This window comes from Amblyomma maculatum, chromosome 3 (assembly GCF_055883805.1).
Source record: "Amblyomma maculatum isolate TAMU_Amacu chromosome 3, ASM5588380v1, whole genome shotgun sequence".
Classification (NCBI taxonomy): Eukaryota; Metazoa; Arthropoda; class Arachnida; order Ixodida; family Ixodidae; genus Amblyomma; species Amblyomma maculatum.
In genome coordinates, this window is record NC_139346.1 from 105221018 (window position 1) to 105248669 (window position 27652).

The 27652-nt window shown below is 46.3% G+C and overlaps 2 protein-coding genes across 3 annotated transcripts in view; one reads left to right on the forward strand and one right to left on the reverse strand.

Annotated features, from left to right (window-relative positions):
- LOC146195479 (uncharacterized) overlaps positions 1 to 27652 on the forward strand; it is a 104640-nt gene that overhangs the window by 37017 nt on the left and 39971 nt on the right. For both annotated transcript variants that reach the window (XM_084596244.1, XM_084596245.1), the window contains 2 exons: positions 19985 to 20059; positions 25939 to 26026. In XM_084596244.1, coding sequence (XP_084452370.1) covers positions 19985 to 20059; positions 25939 to 26026 — 163 coding nt within the window. The remainder of the gene's footprint in view (positions 1 to 19984; positions 20060 to 25938; positions 26027 to 27652) is intronic.
- On the reverse strand, positions 5490 to 6785 carry LOC146195480 (uncharacterized). Its single transcript, XM_084595964.1, has one exon. It carries the CDS (start codon positions 6783 to 6785, stop codon positions 5598 to 5600), a length of 1188 nt encoding a protein of 395 aa, XP_084452090.1. The 3' UTR covers positions 5490 to 5597.

The window sequence follows — 27652 nt, forward strand, 5'->3', positions numbered from 1 at the left end:
AGAATGCCGAGAACTCTCTGTTGTGTCTAAATCAAATCTGAATGCTACGTGAGTCTAAACATTTTAACGTGCATTGACATCGCAAGGCGCCCGTGTACTATGCGATGTCAGTGCACGTTAAAGAACCCCAGGTGGTCGAAATTTCTGGAGCCTTCCACTGCAGCGTCTCTCATAGCCTTAGTCGCTTTGGGACTTTAAAGCCCACAAACCAACCATCCATTATTACATCCCCTTTTTCCTTTTCCATGCCCTCTGAGTTCTCCGGAAATTAAGTAGAACCCTTTCCTTTAAATTCGTCGTTTCAACGCCACAGGTGAGAAGAGGTTAGGTGCATCACTGATATGCTGTATGGATTGCGATTTCCTATAAATTCTCAGTTGAAACCACTTTTAAGTGCTATGGCTTTGGGGGAAGAAAGGCCATTTTGCACATCACGGTCATGAATAATCGTGACTCATTTATGCAAAAGTATAAAAAAACAGCCGGTCTGGCTTGCGTTTTCATAGCAATTGAAGTTTTCAGCTAGACAATAAAGGGCCATAGAAAACTGATTGTCTTCTTAGTGCCAAAATATTTTCGTGGTCTGTTTATAAGCGCTGCTGGGCGAGTAGTTTCAGCGTTCTTCACACATTTCATTACTAATTTGCAGTAGGGGCAAGCGTATCCCATTGCAACTAATATTTTATTTCTTTTTTTATTATTTTTTTCAATTTTAAGGCATTAACGTGCAGTTCTGCATTCAATATATTTTCTTCTTCCACGCCATATTCTCAACACTAAAAACATTCTAGAGGGCACTTTGGGCCCCTAAACTGCGATGAAGCGAAAGCTATTATAGCGGGGGGGGGGGGGGGGGGGGATCGTAGCCCTCCCCTACAGCACGTCTATCTCCTTCTCTTCTTTCACTCCCATCTTCCTCCCTTCCTTTACGGCGTGGGACCTGTGTCCGCTGAGAATTGTGACAGATACTGCGCCTTTTTGTATCCTGTAAATCAACTTCAAACGCCGCTGATGCCTGGTGTAATAACGTCTTCTAGACATTTAAGTCTGCTTCTGTTTGCTGTGTGGTGCGACCTTCTAGGATGCAGCCAACGAAAGGCGCCGCATGGACGCCTGGATCGGACGCCCGGCGGGGTCAGCTTCGTATATGCATGGTTTGTTGGTTGTACAACTTTTAATTCCATCGGAAATGGGCGTCCTTTTCCCCGCCCCCGGCACGCGTACCGGGGGCGTATTGCCATACCATATCCCGTAGGCGCACTGGAGCAGACGATGCTTTCAGCGAGTTAAACGGCGATTGTTGCTGAAAGATCTCTCTGAACGCAACCTAAATGTAACATACACTCACAGTAAACGGTGATTGTTGCTGAAAGGTGTCTCTGAACCGAACCTAAAGGTAACATACACTCACTGAGGCAGGAAATGATTGTGGGGAAGATAATTGCTTAGTGTAACTGTTGTCATACCGATTCTTACTTAAAGGTGTCTGTAAACGCAACCTAAAGGTAACATACACTCACTGAAGGCTGGATATAATTACAGTGAAGGCAATTGCAAAAAAAAAATCTTAAAAATAAATAGGACACAGGAGTTGAACTCATGTTTAAGTAGCATCAGAGAAGAGATGCGCAGTGTAAATCCACTGCGCCACCGAAACTTTTTTTTTTCTTTATTTCCGAGGTATACATGAACAAATTGTCACACTTAATAAAACACTTCATCTGCCCTTGAGCTGACGCGTGTGAGGTTAAAATTTCTTCAATTTTACTAGGTCATCCAGAACTTCTGCCCACTGTGGTGGGTCGGGCAGCGCGCAGATACATTCCCGTAGATAAACAGCACTTTCAACAAAATTTTCACGTACACTGCGAATGTTAATATCTTCATGCCTTACTTGCATCCGTGTTTTCCACAAGCTGTGGAGGCCCAGAAGCATTATTAAATCATAGGGTACGTCTTCGTTCTCAACCGGTAAAAACCGGATGCCATAAGGGTTTAGTGGTAGCTCTTTTTTAATTGTTCTTTGTAGCACGTCCCAATGAAATACTGCATCCCAGCAGTCTAAGGATATGTGTTCAATTGTCTCTGGCTTCTTGCAAAGCAGGCACTTTGTCGTCCAAGGGACATATATTCCTTTTTCGTGAAGCCAGGTTTACGACGGGTAGAGTGTTCGAGTGCAACTTAAAAAAGAACGTTTTGGCAGCCGGTCAAACTGGCATCCTCTTCACTCGTTTTAAAATATCCTGCCCTGGGCCTCCACGGTAGCGCTCTCGATACAAAGGTGCCGGCAGCATTATTTCCACTAGGTCCTTATACAGCTTTTTCTTGCCAACACTGTACAAATATTCACGGGAAAAACGCACTTCTAACAACTTGTAAGAGAGAACTACCTCGCGCAAATATCCAGTGACAGCACCACGCATGTTTTCACTTGAGGAGACAACAAAACCGGGTAACAGCCTTTGCAGCCGCACTTGCATGACTGTTCTTAAAAAGGTGTCATTTTGGTCGCGAAGAAAAAAAAAGCGCGATACCACTTAGCGCAGAAACAAATGAATCAAACCGACTCCTCCACTTTTTAAAGAAAAAAATAAATTCGTTCGCCTCGTCTTTTCCCAGGTCGAAGTCCAAAGAAAAACCGCAAACACACGATGAATTTTTTGAATGGCAGTTCGTGACGCACATAGAACATTCATTACATACCATATCTTTGAAATAATAAAAAAAAACATTGCAGATGAACGCGCGTGAAAAGATTGACAGTTGCCTTCCCTGCCATGCTTCCGCTTTCTCTCGCACTCTATTTGTTTCTTCCTTCCAATGTAAGCTAGGATCGCGATAACATTCTAGGGGCACACCCAGACACTGCGTTGGCACGGAAGACCATTGCAATCGGGAGAAAGAAGCCGGTTCAGCATCCCATAAGCCGTGCCAAAATCCGGAGCTTTTTTCCCAGTTAACCCGACATCCAGTCTGGTCACAAAACTTTTCAACAACGTTAACCAATTCACAAATGCTCTCTTTGTTTTCACAAAATACTGCAATGTCGTCCGCGTTTGCAAGTAGCTTCACATGCGCCGATTGAAGCTTGAAACCCGAGATGCATTCATTATTGAGAATGGCCAAGCATAATGGCTCGAGATAGGCTGCAAAAAGCAGAGGAGAGAGTGGGCATCCTTGCCTCACCGAAGAACGCACTTCGAGACTGTCAGTGAGATCGCCATTGCTAACCAGCTGCGAGCTCACCGCCCAAAGGGCATTGGTGCAGCACGCATGCGAGGTAGCCAGGACCAGTGGAGCCCTGGAATGAGGGAACCACCCGTGCTAAGGAGTCTCCAACGGTGGCGAAGAAGCGGCTGCAGGAAGACTCTCCGAGACTAACCAAAAGACCTCAATAAAGTTTTTTCACTCACTCACTCACTCACTATAATACGCGTCGAGCAGTTTGCGTACGCCATTCTCACTCCCTCCGCGATTACCGAGCCCAGGTTACAATGCTCTAGAATGGAGAAAAGGATGTCGTGTGATACGCGATCGAACGCTTTTTCCAAATCCAGCTGAATCATGGCAACCTGACTTCCAAGCGTGTCTACACATTCCAGTACGGTTCGTGCCAGATGTATATTTGTGGCGATGCTGCGACCTCTTGTGCCGCACGTTTGGTGCGGTCCGGCTAATTTGGCTATTACACTCTGCAATCTCTTCGCTAAAACCTTCATAAACATTTTGTAATCAACACCAACACCAACAGGCGTTTCTCCGGATCATCAGTTTTTGGAATAAGTACGATGTGTGACGTAGTAAATGATAATGGCACTTGTTTGCGTTCGTAGGCTTCTCTTATCACTTCCAACATAAGGCTGGAAACATGGTTTTTAAATGCTTTGTAAAAGGAGGCGCTCAGCCCATCTGGTCCAGGGGCTTTCCCACATGGGAGGTCATCTATGGCCTTTTCTATCTCTTGCAATGTAATAGGCATTTCAAGGCTCTCTTTCACATGATCTTCGAGCGTTGGCACTAGCCGTAAATATTCTTTTGGAAACCCTTCACTATGTTCGCGCGTATTACTCAGAAGCTCAGCAAAATGTTTCAGAATCGCACACTTTATAACTTTAGCATCGTTTGTAATCTGCCCTTCATGTCTTATTTGCCTGATTTCCTTCTGGCAAGCATACCTTTTTTCATCTGATAGCGCTCGCTTTGTCGGCGCCTCGCCAGCCCACAGTTTATCGCTTCCTGCACGTATAACCGCGGCTCTGTACTTCTCAGCGTCGATTCTTTCTAAATGAGATTTCGCATCTCTTATTTGCTTCGTGAACTTTCCTGGCGCACAGCTTTCCATGCACAACAGGCACTCAAGTTGTCCATGAAGTTCCTTTTCCGTTTCTTTCTGTTTGTACCGAATAACACTGCTCTTTTCTATTGCTTTTATCTTCACCTGCTCTTTAAATCTTTCCCATTTATCTGCATGGCTTTCTTCATGCACCTTAAGCAAACATTCCAAATCGTTCGTGATTGCCTTAACAAACTCTTCGTCCTCCAAACTTTTCTCGTTCAGTTTCCATAGATGCCAGTTGAAAACAGATTTCTTAACCTTCATTCCAAAAGTCGGACTAACAAGGCAATGATCACTAAACGAAATAGGTTTTACATTATAGTCGGTACAGATTGGAACGAGATCAATAGATACATACAGCCTGTCTAGTCTCGCATGACTATCGCGTTGAAAGTGCGTGTATTCCGGACGGGTTCCAGCAGAAACCCGTCCCGTAAACCCGTAAACACATTTCCAATGTCTTCCAAGCAATAGTCATGCACCAATACATTCAACAGTTCAGCGCTCTTGTCTTTCACTGGTCTAATCTTCACTCGATCAGTAGCAGCACACGCACAGTTAAAATCGCCCAATACAAGCAAAATTTTGTCACATTTCAAGTACGGCTCGACTAAATAAAAGAAGTTTTGACGATCACTTTCAACATTGGGGGCGTACATACAGACAGCACGCCAAAATAAATTTGAGAACAAAAAGTCAACAACCAAGAGTCGGCCACTTTCGCATGCAAATACGCAGTGTACGCTTATACCCAAAGTATTGCGAATGAAAAGAAGGCATCCGCCTGATGCCCCCACAGAGTGACAAACACACACATCAAAGTTTGCATAGAAAACAGACACCATGCGGTCTGCATGGTCCTGAGATTCTATCTTCGACTCTTGAACAGGCTAATAAGTCGATTTCATTATCTAGCAGCAGGCGATTCAACTGGAATTGCCGCCTTCGGGCTCCAAGCCCTCTAACATTCAAGGTTGCTACACGTAATGGGACATCTAGCTTAATTGCTATGCATCTAGAGAAAAAGGCGCCCGATCCATATGATGCCTACCTCAATCGTCCATGTTGCTCTGCTTGTCCGAGGTTCCAAAGCGTACGTGCTCGTATCCGGCCTCCCAAAGGGATGTCTTAATGCGTACTGAGGAGTGCCTGACCACCGCACTTGCCACCTTCCATAAACACAGTCAAAGAGCCACAGCCGAAAACAGGCTATGACGGCTGACGCACCCCCTGCACTCACATGCATTAGGTCACGTCCAAACTACGGAGGCGGTTTCCCCGCCTGCCGCGTCTCGGACGAAACGTTCAGCCGAGGCCTCAACGTCGAACGTCGAACCCCCGGTGCTTTCGATGGCGGCTCGTCACTGCCACCACCAGGCTGCAGATCCTCACCGGCGCTCTCATCATGGGGCCGCTTCCCAACGGGTAGGCCGCTTACTCCTGCGTTGAAGTCCATAACTTCGGAGTTGGGAGACTCCGCGCTGCCTTGGCTTTCGAGCACAGGTTCTCTGGCGTCCGCCACGTTGTTACTTGCGTCCAGTTGGGAACCATTCTCCACTGGTGCAGAATCCGCTGTCGCAACGGCCGTGGACGTCCTCCTCATTGTCAAAGGGGTCAACACCGGCCCATCATTCCTTGCCGGTTGCCCGGTTGTTTTGGCTGCCTCTTCCGCGTCCGCCTCATCCATCAGATGCTCGGAAAAATCTTCGCTGTTCCCAGGTCCAGCGATGCTCGCGTAGCTGCGAGAACACTGCCCTTCTTCGTGGCCAAAACGACGGCATGCACCACAACGCGGAAACTTACACTCTCGGCGAATGTGGCCGGTACTTCGACACCGGAGACATAACGGAGGCCTTCCAGGTACTACGACGAGCGCCAACTCACCGCCAACGTTCAGCTGGTGCGGCAAGTCGTCCAGTTTGACCCCCACTTTCATCTTCAAGGTGACAATCCTGCTAGTTGAACCCTTATCCGATATGCCATGCAGGCGCCAGCGCTCCCTGGCCACTTCGGAAACCTTTCCATACGGCGCGAAGGCCACACGCACATCTTCATCCGGAACGTTGTGAAGCAACCAGTGGAGCTTCAGCCTCACATCCTGGTTAGCGGGATCAATAACGAGGCAGCGACGTTGCTTCACACACAACTCACCCACTCCAGCAATCTTCACAGCATCCGCGTCTTTCATAGTGATGGCCCAGACGTGGCTCATGCGATACGCCCCCATGGCGATAACGTCAGGGAGCAGCGAACGCTGAGCCAATGCGTCTCGGAAATCTTCCACCCGGTACGGGCGGGCCCTGATATCCGCGTGCAAAAAAACTTTGTTTAACACAAAACGCCCTGTTGGTAGACTTGGCAGAACAACCTGGTAGCCATTATCCTGTTCCATAGCCCTGTTACCGCGGCCCGACATGGCCGCTGAAGCCAATCCTGCGGAGCCCTGCATCCTGCGTCCGTTCACTGGCGTGGCCGGAAGCAGAATCTGCGCCACCGAAACTTTTTTTTTGTTTAGTCAGGCAATAAACAAAAAAAAGTTGCGCCACCGAAACTTTTTTTTTGTTTATTGCCTGACTTCGGCACAGTACACAAAACCACTTACAGGGCACAATGAGCATTCATTATTACAACAATCAGCCAGGTGGGTTGTGGCGTCGTCATGCTAAAATTCTCTTAGGGTCACTAATGGCTCCAATCTTCCGAGCCACTCGGGAGCTTCAGGAGCAAGTTTCTGAATTTCAATATATATATTCATGCCTTCCCGAAAATAGATCCGTGCTGGCCGTGCGTCAGGATCGCAATGGTATCCTGCCATTCTCGAGCGCCAAATACAGTGGAGGGCCATTAGCATAATAAGGTCAAATGGCACCCCATCCTCATTCTCTACTGGCAAGTACCTAATACCATGCGAGTCTAATGGAAATTCCTTTTTTAAAGTCCTTTGTAAAATATCCAAAAATTATACCCCTTCCCAACAATGTAGGAAAACGTGGTCTATAGTTTCTGGCTATTTACAAATTAAGCATTGCGAACCCCAAGATAAAAATAAATTCTTCCTTTCCAAGAACTTCTTTACTGGCAGTGTTTCCGTGTGTAACTTAAAGAAAAAAGTTTTTGCATTTGACGGGACCTGCATCGCCTTCACCCGCTTAAGTACGTCGCGTCCTGGTCCTCCACTGTATAAGGCCCTGTACATTGGTATGGGAAGAACTACGTCACACAAATCCTTGTACAGCCTCTTCCTGCTAACACAAGATAAATATTCATAAGAAAATCGAACAGACAGGAATCGCACACTAGCGACAACTTCTCTAAAATAACCAAAAATGCGTCCCGATACACTTTCGGTCGAGACAACAAAGTCCGGCAGTGCATTTCCGAGCCTTAATTGGCACACAGTACGCAAAAATGGATCTTTTACATCGCGAAAAAAAAGAAATCTGCTGACAATCTGTCGTAGAAATAAATGCCCCAAACCCAGTCCACCGTCCTTCACCCGCCTAAACAAACTGGTCCGGCTACATCGTTCCCATTCTGCTGCCCACACAAAAATGGCAAATATCCGGTGCAGTCTCTGTACGTTCATCCTTGCACAATGCACCACTTGCATCACGTATCACAGCTTCGACATAAAAAAACATATTGCACACTGTGGCCCTGGCGAAAACTGACAATTGTTGCCCTTTCCACCCTTCCACTTTTTTCCGCATAGCTTGAGTCTGTGCCCTCCAGTACGATTCGCTATCGCGATAACTATGCAGTGGGACTCCTAAGTACTTTACTGGTGTTGTCACCCAGGACATGTTTGCGAACTTCTCGGGCGTCGTTGGCCATTCTCCGTGCCAAAGCCCCAGGGACTTTGACCAATTAACTTTACTGCCGGAAACCTTTGTGAATTCTTTTACAGACGACACTGCCTCGATTGCCCCTTCGCGATTCACTGCGAATACAGCCACATCGTCCGCATATGCCAGCAGCTTAACCTCTGCAGCTTCAATTGCAAGCCACGAATTTTGTCGTTTTCTATGATATTTAAACACACTGTCTCGATGTAAATGCAGAATAGCAGAGGGCTGAGGGGACAACCCTGGCGCACCGATCGCTGCACGTTTATGGGGGTCCCCAAACTCTTATTTACAATCAATCTTGTTGTGCAGCTTCGGTGCGCCATGGCCACTCCCTCACGAATGACGGACCCTACATTCACATGGTCGAGTATGCAGAACAGGATTTGATGTGAGACACAATCAAATGCTTTCTCCAGATCCAGCTGAAGGATGGCTACACAACTGTTTGTGTGATCACAGCACTCAAGCACACACCTCATTTTATGCACATTGGAAACAATGGATCGACCCTTGATCCCACACGTCTGGTGTGGTCCAACTAACTGTTGAATTACTGACTGTAGTCTATGGGCTAGAATTTTCATAAACACTTTGTAGTCTACATTCGTGAGTGCGATAGGGCGATATGCTGTAACCTGTTGTAACTTATCTGCTTCATTGTATTTAGGAATCAACACTGTGTGGGATTTGCCATAAGACGGAGGCAATACATTTAATTTGTATGACTCGTTGTACACGGCTGTCAGTACCGGCACTATTTCATGTTTGTATGCTTTGTAGAACGCCGCGCTTAACCCGTCGGGGCCGGGAGATTTTCCCGGGTTCAATTTTTATATGGCAAGCTCGACCTCCGACGCGGTTATTGACAGCTCCAGCCTATCTTTCTGCGCATCATCTAATCGCGGTAAAGCGCCCAGAAACGTTCATTTGAATGCGTTTACTTCCACGTCTTGCTTTGTAAACAGCTTTCGATAATATTCAAGAAACGCCGGCTGGATATGACCACTTTCTCCAGATAACGTCCCGCCCCATTCGATCAGTTCAATGTGGTTTCTCTGAGCACGCGTCTTCTCGATTCCTAGTGCTCGTTGCTACGGTGTCTCCCCAGCAGCTATATCTTGCGCCTTCGCCCGCACAAGCGCACCACGATAGCGCTCTTCTTCGGAAAGTTCAATCCTGTTTATTTTCCTAATATCGTCCATCCATTTACAAGGCTCTTCGCTTTCTTTTTCAAGTAGTCTAGCCAGCAAGGATCTTAAATTGTCCTCCTCACGCTTCTCTTCTTGTCGTATACAGCTTGACCGCCACCGAAACGACGGGAACGGCGGGCTTTAAACGTGTTCTTATTCGTTTAGACTATATATCCACTATTTGTCGCCTGGTGGCGCTGCTCAGAGGAATCACGCGCCAGAGCGTCGTCTGCTCGAGTGCTCCTACGGGATATGGTTTGCTAATACGCGTACCGGGGAAGACGGGGAGTCGTGCGCCTGCGGATTAGAGGCTTGCAGGTAGCCCTTGGCTTGCTTCGGCCTCTTCCGCTAGATGTACGGTGTGGTGCTGGATCGCAGGGTCCGCGCTTCGCAGCAGGGTATCTCAGGCTACTCTACTTGTAATATTTTGTCCTATCCCTGGATATTGTGGGCACTCCCAAATTATGTGGTCGAGGGTTCCTTTCGCCCCACAGTGTTTGCACAGATCATTCAGTTCAGTTCAGTCGTTCAGTCGTGTCCGACTCTTCGCGACCCTATGGACCATGTCACGCCACGCTTTCCGGTCTCTCACTATCTTCCTAACATCACATAACTTCATCTGCAGTGCCTCGAGGGTGCCATCTAACCATCGCGTTCGCTGCCTACCCAATCTCCGGCGACCCTCAGCCTTTCCCAACATCAAATCTTTCTCCAGCGACTCCTCTCTTCTTATCAGATGACCAAAGTAGCTGAGCTTTAACTTTAGAATTTGACCCTCCAATGAGCAGTCAGGGTTTATGGTCGACAATATGGACTGATTAGATCTTTTGGCAGTCCAAGGATCTCTCAAGAGTCTTCGCCAGCACATTATTCCTAAGGTTTTGGATCGCGTGAAACGCCCCAGACCGGGTTCATGAACGTATTAGTTTGTAGCCTCCTGCACACGACAGCTTCTCTATTATGTAGGCTAACATCTGGCGGTGGTACCAGTCTACGTCCCAATTTATAATGGTTGATGATTTCCCCGCATTCTTGCAGTCGCTCGTCGTGTGCTCAGTGTTCGGGGCGCTCGACGGCTACCCGGAAGTAGAGAGCTCGGGCTAGGTCGTGAGCCGCCTCGTTACCAGGGACGGCAGCGTGACCGGGTGTACAAATTAACTGAATTTTCCTACTCAGCGTTTTTTGGGTGAGGATTTTGGCCACCTCCGGCGATATCCTCCACTTTCCAAAATGTTGAATGCCAGTTTTGCTGTCGCTAATTATGAACTTGGCTTCCGTTCCTACGGAAGCTAGCGCTCTCGCTACTTCCTCCGCAGTCTCTATGTTTCGGCCTCTGATGGCTGCCGCGGATACCGGCGCCCCTCGGCCATCAACTACCGAAGCTACCGTCGCACCTGTTCTGCCACTTGCCGCATCAACGTAGGCTACTTCCTTTGCTCCCATGTTCTTGAACCGTCGGTCTAGAGCTTTGGCTCGTTTGGCCCTTCTTTCGACATTCAATTCTGGATGCATATTTCGTATATGTATGATTGATTGATTAAAACTTTAATTTCCACCGATTTAGGAGGCCTCCTATACTCCCCGCTCCTGGCACGCAGGCCTGAGGAACGGGGGCTGGAACCTCCGCGACTAAGGACTGCATGAATCGCTTGGTGACGTCATGATCTGTCGTGACGGTACATCGTGCGCCCCTTGTCGCGCACAACCAGCATTTCATTGAACGCATCAAAGTTCACCGGTGTTCTATAATTCGTTTACAGGAACGAAAAGTTGCTGTATCTGCCAGTCGCGGAATCCCGCCATCATCCTCACTGGAGACAAGGGGAATTATTCATGATCATGATCATGATCATGATTTCATGATACCGGGCGTGGCGCACTTGGTAAAACGCTGAGCTGGGGATCCAGGAGATGGAGGCTCGATTGCCGCCTTAGACAATGTTTGTAAATTTATTTTGAACTCTCGCTCTTGGAAGCGTGACACCTCTGCTGACAACCTTCTGTCGACAACGATGAGGCATTCAAGGCTTTCGCCTAAAAATTTCCTATCTCACTGCAGAATCTGCGCTGCCGGAATGCATTAGCATGACCGCTGGCTGATTTTTTTTGCGACATGTGAAAGCAGGATTCCGTGAGTGGCAGATACTGCATATTTCCTTTTCTGTAAACAACTTGTAAAACACAGGTGAACATCGATAGGTTCAACGGAACGTTATTGATATTCGACAAAGGGCGCGCGATGTACCGTGTGCAATAGCAACGCTCAGGCTTTCGCATTTCTGCACTGCTGTTTCTGCAGTGCTCTCGGAATTTTTCACGCTATAGTTGGATGATTACCTCACTTTACACACTTTGTAACAATTACCAGCCGTCTGTTAACGCAAATCACGCCGTTTCCCGCCCACCCACGCTCAAATATTTCAAATTCCCCGCGACCAATAGTTAGGCTTACGTGACCGGAAGTCGGGTACTACGTGACCCAATTTGCACATCGACAATACCTCTCCCGGCTATTTCGACGTCTTAGTGAGTTAATTGGCTCTAATTGTTAAACTAATGAACACATATCAAACGTACTGTAACTCTCACACTTTTTTGACGCTGTGTTGATGGCACCATTCTTTTTAAGATATAGCAACTAAGTACTCTTTTACAGCTTCGGGAAGGTCATGCCCACGCGAAACCCGCCTACATAGCCATACAATGCTTATGCATTAATGACGTGATCCAGTGGTTCTCAGTCACGGCGGGTTGGCGAGCCCTTTTGTACCCCAGTGGAAGTGGTGGGGTACCCCTTGAGATTGAAAAGAGGGATGGGGGGGGGGGGGCGATCTTGTTCGGACTGCTACCGCCATTCCGAAAGCAGATAGAGGAGCTGGATTTGAGTAAGCCTAAGCTGGCCTCTGAAGAAGCGCACTTGATAATTAAAAAATTGTGGTACCGCCCGCAAAAACGTGGGAAAGAAACACGTCGGCGCTAGTATCAATGCCGTTAGAAGGAAATCGACTACTACCAGCATTGCGGCGCTCGCTCGAGATGCATGCATTTCTGCCTCATCCAGCACTGCAGCTAGAGCTCGGCAAATTCCGGCATCAACAAACGCCGTAGACGCAATCTCTTTTTTCCTGCCTTTCTCGCGCGCTCACCGTTTCCTTGTTTTTGTTGCGTATATTTCGCTTTGTGAAAGTAAAGTCGGTTTCAAGCCTCCAAGATTTTAAACATACAAAACAATGTCAAGCCTGGCCAGAGATATTGCGCGAACTATCCTTTTTTTTTTAATCGGTAGCGTGCAGAAATCTCTTCCCCGCGGTGGCGTTTCGAGAGAAAGTTCAATAGTATGGCGCTGGCACACGGTAGCTGGCAGCATTCATAGCTACGCATTGATCGGTGTAGGTTTGCCTGAATTGGCATTTGGCAGCAGCTGCCAACTCTTGCCTCTCTTTATTATTGGAGGGTGATACCAGAATCAGTCTACCGGGACCCTTGCATTCCCCTTACACAATAGGCCTCACTGGTAGGTTCATGCAGCTTGGTAAATGTGAGGCTTTGATGTGGGGTAGTGGTAGTATACGGTACCGCGTCCTATGCGCGAAGTTTAAATGTCCCTACAATTGTTTTGCGGTCATAAATTTCACGGTCCCTCTGGGGTTCACTCACCACAAGTTGAGAAAAAACGGTTTCATCAACGCGAAATTTACATTGATATCTCCTGTTTTGCGATAATAGCTGCTGATACTGCAGCGCCGCTGTCAGAAGCACTTGGAGGGACACGTGTCGGCTGAAAGAACACTTCATTGGCTACAAAAGAAATATCATGCGAGAGTGATTACGTTCTTGCTTTTTTCCTTATGTCTGCTCCAGTACCGCTTGACCACTTTTGGCGCTCGTGATAAGGCCTGTAAGAGAGGCCAGCATGCACGTATGAGCTCCTGATAGCTTAAATTGTGAAACGTCTGCAGCCTAGAGCTTTTTTATCTAATTTGTGTAGCCGAGGTTCGTGCTGGATTCGTCGATATCCATCTGATTCAACGGGGAAACACAGAACATGTTACCTTCATAAGATTTGGAAAGCTGCGGATGTAATACGAAGGCATGTCTTGTAGCTCTAAGGAGAATTCCTTCGCATGGAAACGTATAGCAGATTATACGCGCCGTTTTTTTGAAACACCAACATCTTTTCCACGCTGACCTAAGAGCAACGACGATACATTTTGATTTCTGGAAGTCTAATTATTATGGCCACTTTCCAGCATTTGAGCATCCAGTTCAAAATAGGCAGCATTTGAAATGCAGTGCTATTCAGAAAAGCAGCTTTCACATTTCTTGGCCAAATAATGACAGGAAACCACGGAATGCACCGAATTTTGGCGGAGACGATATCCGAGCAAACTTCGGTAAAGTTTAGGTACCAGTTAAACCCCTTCATTTTAAAAGTAGCGGAACTCTCCCGAAACCTCGCGTTTTCTGCCATAATTTTGCTCACCGGTGGGAGCGCGTATATCGCGAGGCATGATTTGCACGCCATCGTACATTGACCTACCCGTTTGTTTGGCTTCATGGTCGCGCAATGAAACCAACATATATAAGTTGAGGGCTCGCGGTGATCTTGGTGCGTTGCATAGAAAAAGTTTTTAATTTGATATTCTTACGAGGGTGGATTTATTATTTACAGATAGGTGAGGAATGCATGTATACCAGGGACAGTCAGAGCCAAGCTTCTCCGAGTCCTAGTCCTCGCGCTCCCACCTCGTCCTCTTCATCGTCGGCAACAACGTGCGGCGCGCGACAGTAATTGTTCTCTCCGGGCAGATGAATGTCGTCCTCGAGAGAGTCAACATGATTAAGGGTAGCAAAGCTTAAATCCTGCCACATTTATGAGCTTCGTTTCCCGTGAGCAGCGATTTATGAAAGTAACTTCAGAGGTAACATAGGTTAAGTCAGGGCAACCTTAGACTGCAATCGAGCAAAGGATCAAGCAGGTTATCGGAAACGGTACTGTACTATAGATCATATCCATACCATCAATCAGGTGATAGAAAAATTCTCGGAATATAACGAGCCCTTGTACATAGCATTCATTGATTACGAAAAAGCATTTAACTCAATTGAAACCCTAGCTGTGATGCAGGAATTGCGAAATCAGGGGGTAGACGAGCCGTACGGGAAAGTGCTAGAAGATATATATAGTGGCTGCACAGCAATCATAGTTCTGCATAAAGAAAGTAACAAAATTCCCATAAAAAAAGGTGTTAGGCAAGAAGGCACAATCTCCCCAGTACTATTCATAACTTGCTTAGAGGAAATATTCAGAGACTTGGAATGGAAGCAGTTAGGGATAAAGGTAGATGGAGAGTACCTCAGTAATCAGCGATTTGCTGATGACATTGCCTTGCTGAGCAACTCGGGGGATGAACTGCAAATAATGATTGATGACCTAGACAGGAAAAGTAGAAAGGTAGGCTTGAAAATCAATATGCAGAAGACTAAGGTAATGTTCAACAGCCTCGGGAAGGAATGGCAGTTTACATTAGGTAGCGAAGTACTGGAAGTAGTAGGCGAATATGTCTACTTACGACAGGTAGTAACCGCAGATCCGGACCATGAAAACGAAAGAACAAGAAGAATAAATTGGGATGGCGCGCATTTGGCAAGCACTCGCCGATTATGACTAGCGGCTTACCAGTATCGCTCAAGAGGAAAGTATACAACAGTTGTATCTTACCTGTACTCACCTATGAGGCTGAAACGTGGAGGCTAACCAAAAGGATTCTGCTTAAGTTGAGGACAACTCAGAGGGCTATGGAACGAAAAATGGTAGAGGTAACATTAAGAGATAGGAAGCGTGCAGAGTAGGTCAGAGAAATAACTCAAGGTACTGACATTCTAGTGAAAATTAAGAAGAAATGGGCATGGGCAGGACATTTAGTGCGAAGAGAAGATAACCGATGGTCGCTTAGGGTAACAAACTGGATTCCAAGGGAAGGAAAGCGTAGCAGGGGGCGGCAGAAAGTTAGTTGGGCGGATGAGGTTAAAAAGTTCGCAGGGGTCAAGTGGATGCAGCTAGCACAGAACCGGGTTAAGTGGAGAAATATGGGAGAGGCCTTCACTCTGCAGTGGGTATAGTCAGGCTGATGATGATGATGATGATGATGAGATTACGTCACTCAGCTGACTTAGAACAAAAAAGCGTCAAGCGTACTGCCACAGCATCTTTTCATACATTTCGCGACGTCGCTATGGCGTCCAAAGCAAAACAAAATCTTCGGTTTCGTAAGTGAATGTGGCATGCACTGCATCATAACGCACCTTTCCATGTTCTTGGGCGGCGATGGTTCGTACACAAGCAAGCGCAAGTGGTTCTTCACATAGCACAATTCACGGGTGCCTTATTTTTCGTTTCCATTGAAAAGCGGTATTAGCGGCTGCGATTCGATCCTGCATCCTTGGGTACATGAGTCGAGCGACCTAACTAGAGCACCACCAATGACTGATTTTGTGAATCTGCGTTTTGCTGAACTTATGTATTTTTCTTTGGTGGTCATGAACACCATGCGGTCATTCTCAAGCAGAAGTGTGCTCTGAAGGACACAGTAAAATGGCGCGGTGAGACACTAAGGTAGAGCGTTAGGTGCCAATGCGCAATGTAGCAAAATTCGACTCACATATGTGGCAGCTGGCAGGAAAACGGTCCATACAAAACAACGGGATGGAGCCTGCGTCTTCAAGAATTTACCATCACAGGGGTCTACAAGTCTGGCCGCCAGCATTCCGATGCAGACTGCTTGTCACAAGCCCCTGTTGACTCGCTGCCGAAAGAAGAGGACGAATGCCTCTTCTTGGGACCGGTAAGCGCCAGACGTTTTGCACAGCAGCAGCGCTCGGACCCTGCGTTGAAAGCCCTAATAGATTACCTCGAAGGAAAGCTATCTTCTCCTCCTGCAGTGTTGAGGCGTCAGTTATCGTCGTTCGTATTAAACAATGACGTCATAGTAAAGAACTTCGCAGACAACAGAAACGAGCACCTCATTGCTGTGCGCTAAAACCTCAGACATGAGGACGCTGACCCCTTAACGGAAGGCGAGATCTTGGGACCATGACCACAAAAGTCATCTGCGCTCAAAGCCTACAAGGCACTTCGCTTTTTAAGAGAGACTAGCCTGATTGACAGACTGTGACTCTCTCACCTCCTCTCTTTTTCTACCCTCCCCGTCTAAGCCCCTCATTCCCCTTCCCCAGTGCAGGGTAGCCAACCGGAAATATTTCTGGTTAACATCCTTGCCTTCGGCCCTCTTTTTCTCCTCCCTCCTGCTCAGGCAGCAGATTCCAGAGGCGCTGTACGATGAACGAACTGCGGGGCATCTCGTGTTTGGCGCGCGGATTGAAGAGAAATTTTACTGGCCGCGGTTACCTACTGATGCTGCTTATTACGTGAAAACGTGCCGTGAGTGTCAGCGACTCAAAACGTCGCCAATAAGACCGCTGGTCTGCTGAATCCAATACCGCCCCTGATTAAGCTTTTTCAAAAATTTGGGATGGACCTCCTCGGCACCTTCTCAACCATATCAGCGAGGAACAAATTGATCATCGTGGGAACAGATTATTTACATGACCCGTTAAGCCGAAGCGAAAGCGCTTCCCAACGGTACCGCAGCAGAACTTCCTAACTTTTTCATCGAGAGAATTCTCCTGCGACACGGCGCCCTGAAGTTGTCATCACGGACAGAAGAACTGCATTTACGGCGGAGCTCACGCCGGCCATCTTGGACTACAGCCAAACGAGCCAACGGAGAAACACTGCCTACCATCCCCCGATCAATGGACGTACGGAGGGTCTAAGTGAAGCGATTGTAGACCTGATCTCAATGTACGTCAACGCCGAACACAAGACCTGGGACGCTATCCTGCCCTTCGCGTATAACACGGCCGTTCAGGAGACAGTCAGAGCGACCCTGTTGAAGCTTGTGTACGGCAGCGTGCCAACGACGACGCTCGACGCAATGCTGTAGCACGTAATTGAGGAGGAGATCCTGGATGACGCTGCCTTCTTCACCGTGCAGAGGAAACCCGGTCACTTGCCCGGCTCCGTATAAAAGACCACCAATGCACTGACGTCCGAATATACACCTTGCGGCGGCGCGACGCAGAGTACAAGCCGGGAGACGAAGTGTGGGTTTGGATGCCGATACGCCGTCGGGGACCGAGTGAAAAGCTCTTGCGGCGGTACTTCGGACCATACAGAGTCTTTCGACGCATTGGACAGCTCGACGACGAGGTCATTCCCGATGACCCCACCACATCCCGAATGTGCCGGGCCCGCCCGGAAGTCGTCATTGCTGTGCGCCTCAAACCTTATTACTCGCGCTGAAGTTATTTTACTATATGTTGTTTTGCTTACCTTTCTGTGCTTTTTTGTAAGCATTGGGTTGATGCTATTTAAAACGGGAGTAATGTCGCAAACCATTCAAGTCTGTCTTTGTTCTTTTTTTCATAGCCGTCGGAAAAGGCCTTATCACTCTGATTCTGGCTTGTGTATCAATACTATATTCTTTGTTTTGTCGAGCTCGTTGTCGCCAGACGCAGCTTTATCCGTTTTTTTTTTGTCGCGTAAGATGCACCGAGATGTGTCTAGAAGATTTCAGCCACTCGCGCATGTTTCTGCAATGCTCTAGGGTGTGCTTGTCATAGTTTGCGGCTTTATCTATATATTTCCTCGCCGCATATAAACTGAGCGTTTGTCGGTATGGCGACGACCACTGGGCACGATTGTTGCCATCGCCACCGTCGAGTTGTTCAGTTCTTTTCCGAGCTCAAGTCAGCCCAAAAAAGAGTCGATTCCTGAGAAACACAAGTCTCCTCATTTGTTGCCGACGGCATTGTCCCCACCACGTGACAATACGACATGAGAGTAGCAGTAATTTGCATACACTGCACACTATCGTGCATTATAGTTTGCATAACACAGTGCCAGTAGACGGACATATATGCATACTGTCAGTCACGTAATAATGATCCGCAAATGTCTGACAGAAAGATAGAAATTTGAGCTAGGTGGTAAATAGACGTGACTGAAAAATGCACCGGGCTAAGAAAGACGCTTGTTCTGTTCTTCCTGTTGCGCGGTTTTCATGCGTGTAGTCGTCATCTTTTTAACGCAGAGCATTTTCTCAATCATGTCTGGCAAAAAATGCCGAAAAACGTAAATTCATACGCGAAATAAAAACGCTGATTGGTGAATAAGTCTTGACCATGCCGGATTGTTTGCCATTTAATGTGTACCTTCAATGCAAAAACATATCTGCCGCAAGAGTTGTGTGTTAGCTTTCGCCGTAGCTAGAGCAGAACGAGAATATTTTTTTAATGCAGAAACATTGCTTCCTCATTTTCTGCATTTCGCAGAGTTGGCTATCAAGCAACCGTTCGAAAAAAGTTGGTGGAGCTAAGCTTCGCGGCATATCGCGTCAGGTATCTTGAGCGACTAGTATTGTCCATTGAAAGGCTTGGAGCGTGAGAACGCTGCGCCTCAGCCGCGAAGTTGTTGCACATATCTGGCGGGGACCGAAGACGGCTTCTTTGCAGTCTCTATCTTGCTACTTTCCACAGCAACGAGGTCGCGAGAATAAATGTTTTCAACAACAATCCGCCGCTGCGGTATGAGTGCCTTGAAGACCTAAACAGCGGCCTGGCGCCTGCTTCAACCCAGGGCTTTGTGGCCAACACAAACGAATGCGCGAAGCTTTTTTGGCTCTTTAGAATGAAAGCCGACTGCCGTGTGGGCCCCCAACCACTGCGTTCGTACGCTAGCCACAGTATAAGTAGGTAGTAACAAAGTGTTGTAGCTACGCGTCCATGCAGCCTCTGGCGCGCGGTCAAAGGGCATGGCATAGGTATGGCGGAGAGCGCATAGCGTGGACGCCTATATGAAAGCCCTCCGCCTCCACCCCTTCCCCTACTTTGTGACGGTTGTTTCGGGACAAGCGCCTCGCTCATCTAGTGGGTGTGGGCGTCAACCCATTCTCTTTTCTGTGCTGCATTTCCGCTCTCGCAAAGGGGGAGAGGGAACGGTAACAGCGTCGCGGGAGAACTTTCGAGAGGCAGAGTTCTGGCAAAGCTCATGCAATAACCTTTTCACCTGTGACACAGTATTACTCAGTCAGGATGTTTTTTTCTACAACTCCATTTCCTACCTCACTCTATCTCAGGAGTTCCCGTTAAACCTTAAGGCATGCTGCTTCACAGCTAAAGAGTAACGAAAAATAGACCCGCCGCTAGTGGGTTCCGAAGTCAGAGAGAGGCGAAAGTATCTTCATTTCTGGACCCACTGCGCGAAACTAGTGCGGCGTCGAGGTTTTTTTTTTAACACCTTTATTGACATACTAAGGCTTGAGTCTTTAGGTTCGGATGCGGCGCCTTCGCCGTCCTCATTTTCAGTGACAAAGTTGAACTAAGGAGCTTATTTGGGCCTACTTCGTCCTAATAAAATCTAAAGCGTCCGTGCATGGTATTTTAAACAAGCCAAGGCAAAAAAAAAAACTGCTAAACAAGGGATAAGTAATACTTCTGGATATGTGTGCGGGCTTAGCCAAGCTAAACTTTTGCGCATTTATTTACAGCTTTTAACTTCTGAATGCAAATATTCATGCTACTTTGGAGGAACAGAAAATGCACCAGACGGATCCCCATGCGTTGTAAGTCTTTTATGCTTTATATCTGCATAGAAAAAATATGCCGAAAGGAAACAACCTCAATAAATGCTGAATACTTGAAAACACTAATTCAGAACACACTATAGGAATGCACTGGCACAGGAGAAAATATGGTAGGAACAGTCAGAAAAAGTGACATAACAATAATTAGTACAATTGATGTTGAAGAAAACGTTTCCTTAGAGACAACCGTTTAGACAATAGGAAGGCTGATCGGGTCCTTAGTCCGGGACAAAGTTGTTGACAACCGCTGTCCTTGCTCCTTCGACGAAAGCCAGTTTGTTGCTTGAGGTCCAACATCAACAGGGTCGCCTCCCAGCCCTCACAGTGTGTCAGTTTTACATGAGATGAAAAACAGATACTATCTCGCTTTGCAGCAAGCATTGTCGTCCTAGACAAGCTCCTACTGCAACACACTCTCACGCTGTGTAGTGAACATCTTCGTCTTTATGAAGTACCGTCTGCGCCGCTACTTAATGTAACCTCTGTGAATACACCCTACACACACGCCAACTGGCCGAGTGCGGTGGGGTTCGCTAGCGTAGTGTTGCGCAAAGCTACTACACTTGGTGTCACAGGCCAACCTCTCTGCGTTTCTTACATTAGGTTTCTCACTTTATTTATCATTCTCTCTATACACGAGTGTTAGTATAAAATAAACATAAACAACTTATGCCTCCTTTTTTCATGTAATAAATAAACGTCTGCGGCAGTAGTACAGGGCCTTTGCGATTGGCACATGAAAGCTGATCTCTTCATCCTGGCAGGGATTTGAGACCCAGTAACGGTAGTGTTGTTTTTATTGGTAGTTGGTGCGTACAGTGTCTCATTAATTCTTGTCAATGCCACACATAAGACAAGAAACACTCTTGCATTCGAAAATAAAGGTAGCAACCTCATTTCTAACTGGGAATGAATTATTTGAGCGAGGATTTATTGAGCAAGGCGGAAATTGCAGTGCGCTTCTGTACGATGACCTCCTTACCTCAAATTAGGCAAAGGATAATCATCCCGCTCACGGCTGATGTGTCAATATTGACGGTGGCATTCCCACAATGCATTCATATTTTTTTCTAGCATAAAAATAGCTCAACAGTGCAGAGTGCATCTAGAGCAGATGTATCAGAGAAGGCTAGACGTATAAATGTTGCTTCTTATATTCTTACGAAGTGTTCATCATACTTTGGTACAAAATTAAATGACTTGACGACAGTCTCCTTTTGGTATTATCTATACACCTCGACCCACCTTTACAGTTTGTAAAAAAATGCTTTTTTAGTATGCGTACTGACTCGAGCTAGGGTAGCGAACCATTAGCATTGCAAAAATACAGTTCGGGAATCAGACGCTGACATCAGTTCCCTTCCGAATGTTGCAAAATACCCGAGGGAATGGTTTATTGATATAATGGGAGAGAACTGCGTACACAATGAAGCTTTGGTCGATTTTGCAGAAGAATTTTTTTTCTTATATGTTTAACTGCTGTATCGTGGACCCTATATACTTGTAGGTGCTATAGAAGTTTTCGGAATACTATTATTACAAGAAAGGTTAGTTTCCTCTAAGACGAAAGAGAAGCTGAGTCAGGCATTCAGAAATGAATTGCGCAGGTCATGCGGGGTCTATAAATTGCATCCTTCAGTTCTTTGATGCAGGCTAACGCTGATTAGCAATTAGGATTTTATCGGTAATAGGACCTTCCGATAAATGTTAAGAACACCTGTACTCATAACTTGTGTGTCCCACTGCCAAGTAAGTTAATCTTATATCCTTTGATGGTATACACTAATATTTATTGTGGCAGTTTGCTTTATGTGGCTAATTATTAAGTCGTGCTGTGTAAAATTGCTCAAATCATAGAATACCCTTCTCGAAACTCCATATTCCCTGAGGAGCACCTCAATTCATCAAGTACTTCTTCAAGCATCCTTTACTGCATGATTGGTAGGAAACACTAACGCTCACTGGCGTTTCCTAGAGTTTGCGTCACCACAAAGAGGTGCTCAATAAATCAAATAAGTATTTTCATCATCATCACCACCATAATAAACTACGCTTAAGATGTCTAAATTGCTAGAAAAATGAGATGTCGACTTGCTGCTGATCATTATTTTATTATTGGGTTATGCATCACTTCGAAAATGTTTCACAAGGGACAGCCTCACCAGCTTCTTCAGTATAACTTCATGTAGGTCTGTGTGATATCTGTTTGGCACAGTGTATTTCTCAACCACTCAAAGCCTGGGCTTTCCTTCTTCAAGAGCACAATTCACTTTCTCGTTTCTCTGGTTTTTGCGCAAACCAGTCTCCTTCCATCACTGACCGCCGGTTTACCGCTTCCTTTCTTCATCCAGGTAAAGCTGTAACTAATACTAATCATTGTGTCCCCATACACCGATCGATCTTTCACACTAGTGAAACACTCGGAAAAAGATCCTTGGCCTTCTCGTTAAACCTGCACATACACCACTGATTCTAGTATCGTTTTATGGTCGTCCAGGAACAGCATCTCCCAACCTTGGTTGGATTCGTTTCCTCCGCAATAACTACTAGGCTACGCCCATTTTAATTGGCGGAGACATTATTGGCGCTCGCACTTCGCGAGGTTACCCTATGGATTCCTCCTAAGGTGCTCACATTCATGACACCATTCTAGATTATTCATTCCATCTTCTAAAGAAACCGCAAACTGCAAAGTGTCCACGAGGCGGTCCATATTCCCCTGACTGTCATGGTGGTTAGGCCCCGGCAACCCTCGTTGGGATGTTGAACCACATACTTGGAGGAGCGACCACATCCCTATTTTAATCTCCATTACAATTTCGTGTCGGCGGTAAATATGCTGTAGCGTTCGCTTTACATCTTGGGACACTTTTCGCTCTGATACTCGGTTTTCTACACTGGGTCCATCTACCGTTATCTCTACACTTTCGACTGTTTTGACAGCTCACACATTCTCCGCTACTGTAAATGAGGATGATCCGAACACGGTTATGCAACTTTTAAATCTTTGGCCTCTTCGTCACCAGGCAGATCGTTACGCTTTTCGTAACGCCGATGACCTTTCAGGTATTCCCGCTCTTCATCGGGCTAATGCACGCGCTCGACGCTACTCAAAGCGACTTAGCAGGGAACGCTGGACTGCATGGTGTGAACGCCTCTGCTAGCGGGTATTTCACGCCACAAAAAACCCTTTTCAAGAAGCTGAGTACACCGAAAGCATTCGCCTGGCCCTGAATGTGGATGAAGCTTCATTTGCGCAACAAGCAGTCCACCAGTTTCTCTCAAACCATGGTTGTATTCTTACTCCTCCTGCGGTATTATCAAAGGCTGAGCCCCTGATGACATTACTATAGACTTCACTATGGCAGAATTGCTGGCCTTCATAGACCGCCTCAAGACAAACACTGCCCCCGGACACAATGGCACACCTTATTCATTGTTTCACAATTTAGAAGGGTCAGCTTTACAGTCTCTACTTGACATTCAATGAAGTGTGGGATTCTGGAGTAATTCCAAAAGAGAGGAAATATTCTATTGTTATGCTAATCAAAATGAGGTCAATCGCTAGTTTCTCTAACGGCCCTCCGCCCTATTTTTCTTACACCTGCTATCTGTAAGCTTTACGAACACATTCTAGCAGCTTGCTTTTCATGGTGGTTGGAATCAAATGCTTGTTATCCAGAATCTCAAATCGGGTTCCGTCCTCAAATTGGAACAGAAGACGGCAGTGCAGTTTTCGCTGCTGACGTACTTAACCGTTCTCCCCAGAGTCATTTGGTTCGTGCTCAGCCCTCTACCGGCATCGCAAAGGCATATGACAACATCCTTCCCTCTGCAATTCTTGTCACCCTTCAGGATCTCGGTCTCCCAAATCTCAATTCACTCGTTTTTAACAAACAGAACCTTTAGTATTCGTGTGCATGGGAAGCATTTTGGTCACTTTACCTCCAAGCGTGGGGTGCCCCAGGGTTCCGCCCTCGTCCTCGCATTATGTAACGTGGCTTTTATTCCTCTTGTCCGAGCCCTAGGAAACATGCCTTCTGTACGCCTTATTGCGTATGCCGACGACGTGACCTTGTGGTCCTGTCATCTAGATGCGTCCGTACAACTGTCGGCACTCCAGCACGCACTGGATGTTCTAATATCTGGTATAGAACTCCTCGGCTGAAGATCTGTATAGAACTCCTCGGCTAATTTGACTATCTTGTCCATATTCGTGATGACGTTGCCCGCCTTATCCCTTATCGCATACATCTGGTTTTTGCCTATGCCCAATTTCTTCTTTACCGCTTTAATGCTTCCCCGTTTTTACAGCATGCTCAATTTTCTTCATGTTATACTTCCTTATATCGGCCACCTAGCGCTTATTGATTAGCTTTGATATGTCGGCCAATTCGATCTGGTCTGTTGGATTGGAAGCTTTTATACTCTGGCGTTTCGTAATAAAATCTTTCGTCTCCTTAGACAGCTTACCGGTATCCTAACTATCCTACCGCCTACTTCTACCGCACACTCAGTAATGATATCTCTGAAATTATTGTTCCTTGCTTCTAGGGTAATGTCGCCATACTCGGTTAGAGCTGAATACCTATTCTGTAACGAGATCCTGAACTCTTCTGCCCTCACCCTCGCCGCTAATTCGTTGATGGATTTCTTTCTTACTAATCTGTTGCGTTCCCTCTTCAGATTTAGGCTAATTCGGGACCTCACCATCCTGTGGTCACTGCATCGCACTTTCCCGATTACCTCTACATCTTGCATAATGGCGGAGGTTGAACACATTATGAAGTCGATTTCATCTTTAGCCTCCCCGTTAGGACTTTTCCATGTACATTTCCGATTCTTCCGTTTGCTGAAGAAGGTATTCATGATTCGTAAGTTATTGTGCTCTGCAAACTCAACTAGTAACTCCCCCCCTGCTATTCTTAGAACCAATGCCATGGTCACCTACTGCCTTGTCTCCTGCCTGCTTTTTCCCTACCTTGGTATTGAAGTCGCCCATTAGTACAGTATACTGCGTCTTTACATTTCGCATTGCCGATTCTACATCTTTGTAGAAGCTTTCAACTGCCTGGTCATCATAACTACATGTAGGTGCATAGGCCTGTACAACCTTCAGTTTATACCGCTTATTAGGCCTAATTACGATGCCTGCCACCCTCTCATTAATACTATAGAATTCATCTATATTACCCGCTATATACTTATTGACAAGGAAACCTACTCTTAGTGGTCGCCTCTCTGGTAAACCTCGATAACAGAGTACATGCCCATCCTTCAGTACAGTATATGCCTCATTTGGCCTCCTAACCTCGCTAAGCCCTATGACATCCCATTTCATAACCTCTAGTTCCTCTAATCCTCTCTAATCTAGTTCCTCGTATTGTCAATTAATCCTTTATAGCAGTGATGGCGAGTATTGTTTATTGCCCACTCAGAACCAACCTCAAGCAATCTTCGTAATGGCTCAAGATAACATGTTGAAAAGAAATCTTCGATTTTAGTGCCACACATATCAGAAGCTGAATATTATATTTCGAAATCGACCGTGCATTATTATCATTTTAAATTAGCGGGTCTCAGCAGCTGGAGAACATCAGTAAATTCACAGATGAAGCATGTTTAAAAAAAATCAGATTAAATAAATTCTCTACATACGTTCCAATCTGCTATATAGAACTTTATTTTAGTTAGCACAACTTACAAGCTTCCTCCCTTGATAGTGCAATCAATATTCTCAATTTTTATTGACATTAGAGACATCCACTGCTAGTCGTACCCTGCATGAAAGAAAGCTTTTATCATTTACTCTTTCCTTAAGTTTTTTGCTCATATCTTTACTGCAAATTGTTCCACAGCTCACGCGCAAGTCGCGCGAAGACTTCCTTACGGGATATAAACCGCCAACTGAAGCTGGCGTATGTAAAAATGGCTCATGCGTTGATGGTAAGTAAACAAAGCATAACTTCAAAATTTGCAAGGATACTGGAGGTGCTCTGGGTCGCGTTAGCTGACGTGCAAGTACAGTTTTGAGCAAGAGTGAAGGGTCTACGACCACAGGCGCAACTACGAGGCGCACTATGGCGTTGCCATCAAACATCGCACTCTTGCTCCGAGTTGGCCTCGTCTGTAACGACAGTCTTCTCCCTCGCTTTCATTAGAAAGCTTGTGTCACTTTATTACAAGTGCATCGTTTGACAACAATGCTGCGGACGGTAGCCACGAGCGCAGAGTACAAATCGCAGTGTCCAGGACATGATGCTGTCTGACAGCAGTGAAGTAAGATGGCAGAAGTGTGGCGTAAATAAACTGTATTTGCAAGCGATAAAAGCGAGCTAAATCCCAGTCGCACTACATTTCATTATTTTCTCCAAAGTGAATAAAATAGGTTTCGTATGTCTTGATTTGAGAGCTCGTCAGTGAGATGTTTTTACCGTCAAAATGTATGTAATAATATATTTGAATCGGCGATCTAAAACAAGTTTTATTGCTTTATGAACCTGCAAACAGATGTCAATGGCCATCTGGATTCATATTCTGCGTTCTAAATAAGAACATGGACGACGTGACGTATTTTGGGTGCTTCCTTTTGCTGACCAAGTTACTTCTGGTTGCAGGCATGAAATGCGGGTAGAGGACTGGAACTTTGAGAAGACTCCTAGTCGACGCCATCTCACGGCGTATGCCTTTATATGCAGTTCACCTCCCTAATCTCAGTGTCGTGCCAATCTCAGATATTTCCATTAGACGTGAATTGCTTGTACGAAAGCCGCATGAGATGGATTTCCCAGTAAATGACACTTGTTTCCCATTACCGATGGGTATGTGCCATTAAGTGCATTAAACGGCAAAATATTTGTTCAGATAGGTTTTGACTTCTAGGCTGAAAAACGCCACCTTTTTGTCCATGTAGAGAGGTGCAAAAAATTGGAGCAGCTAAAATGAAATTTGAATTTTTTATCAGGAGCATAATAGGCTCATACAGAGCTACCAACTATTTTATTCGATGCTGTGAGAAAAGTGACAAAATACAATATCCCGGAGACTTTTTAGGCGCTCTTCACTTCGTTGCGAATCTTAGCAAAGCTGCCGAACGCCGCATTAGGTACCTATAAGGTGTGATGAGAACCTGCGCGAGTATCATACCAAATTTTCTCATTAAAGCAACGACGCATCTAACGCTCGTGGTGAGGCGACCGCGTCTAAGCGCGGGTCTATAGCGGCCCCTGTCGCCGAAGCCGTGGTCACGTCTGCACATTGTTGACAGTGCACGCTTAATCAAACTCCAGCACGCACCAGCCACAGTTTCTATTTGAACACCTTTCTTTCTTGCTTTACAGTAGGAGACGAATTAGTGAACCGTCTTGAAGCTTGGGATGAAAGCAGCTGCATTTAGTTGTTCGGCGACTGCCTCCTTGCATTAACGAGAGTTTTCTGCAATACGTTCTGTTTTAGGTGCTAGATTTGTGGGATTCGGGCTTGCTGAGGCTGCCCTTTGCGCGGCCGCCGCCCGCTTCCCAGTTGTTCTCCTCGTTCCCTTTCTCCCACCTGAGGCGGCGGAGAGAGGCTCGG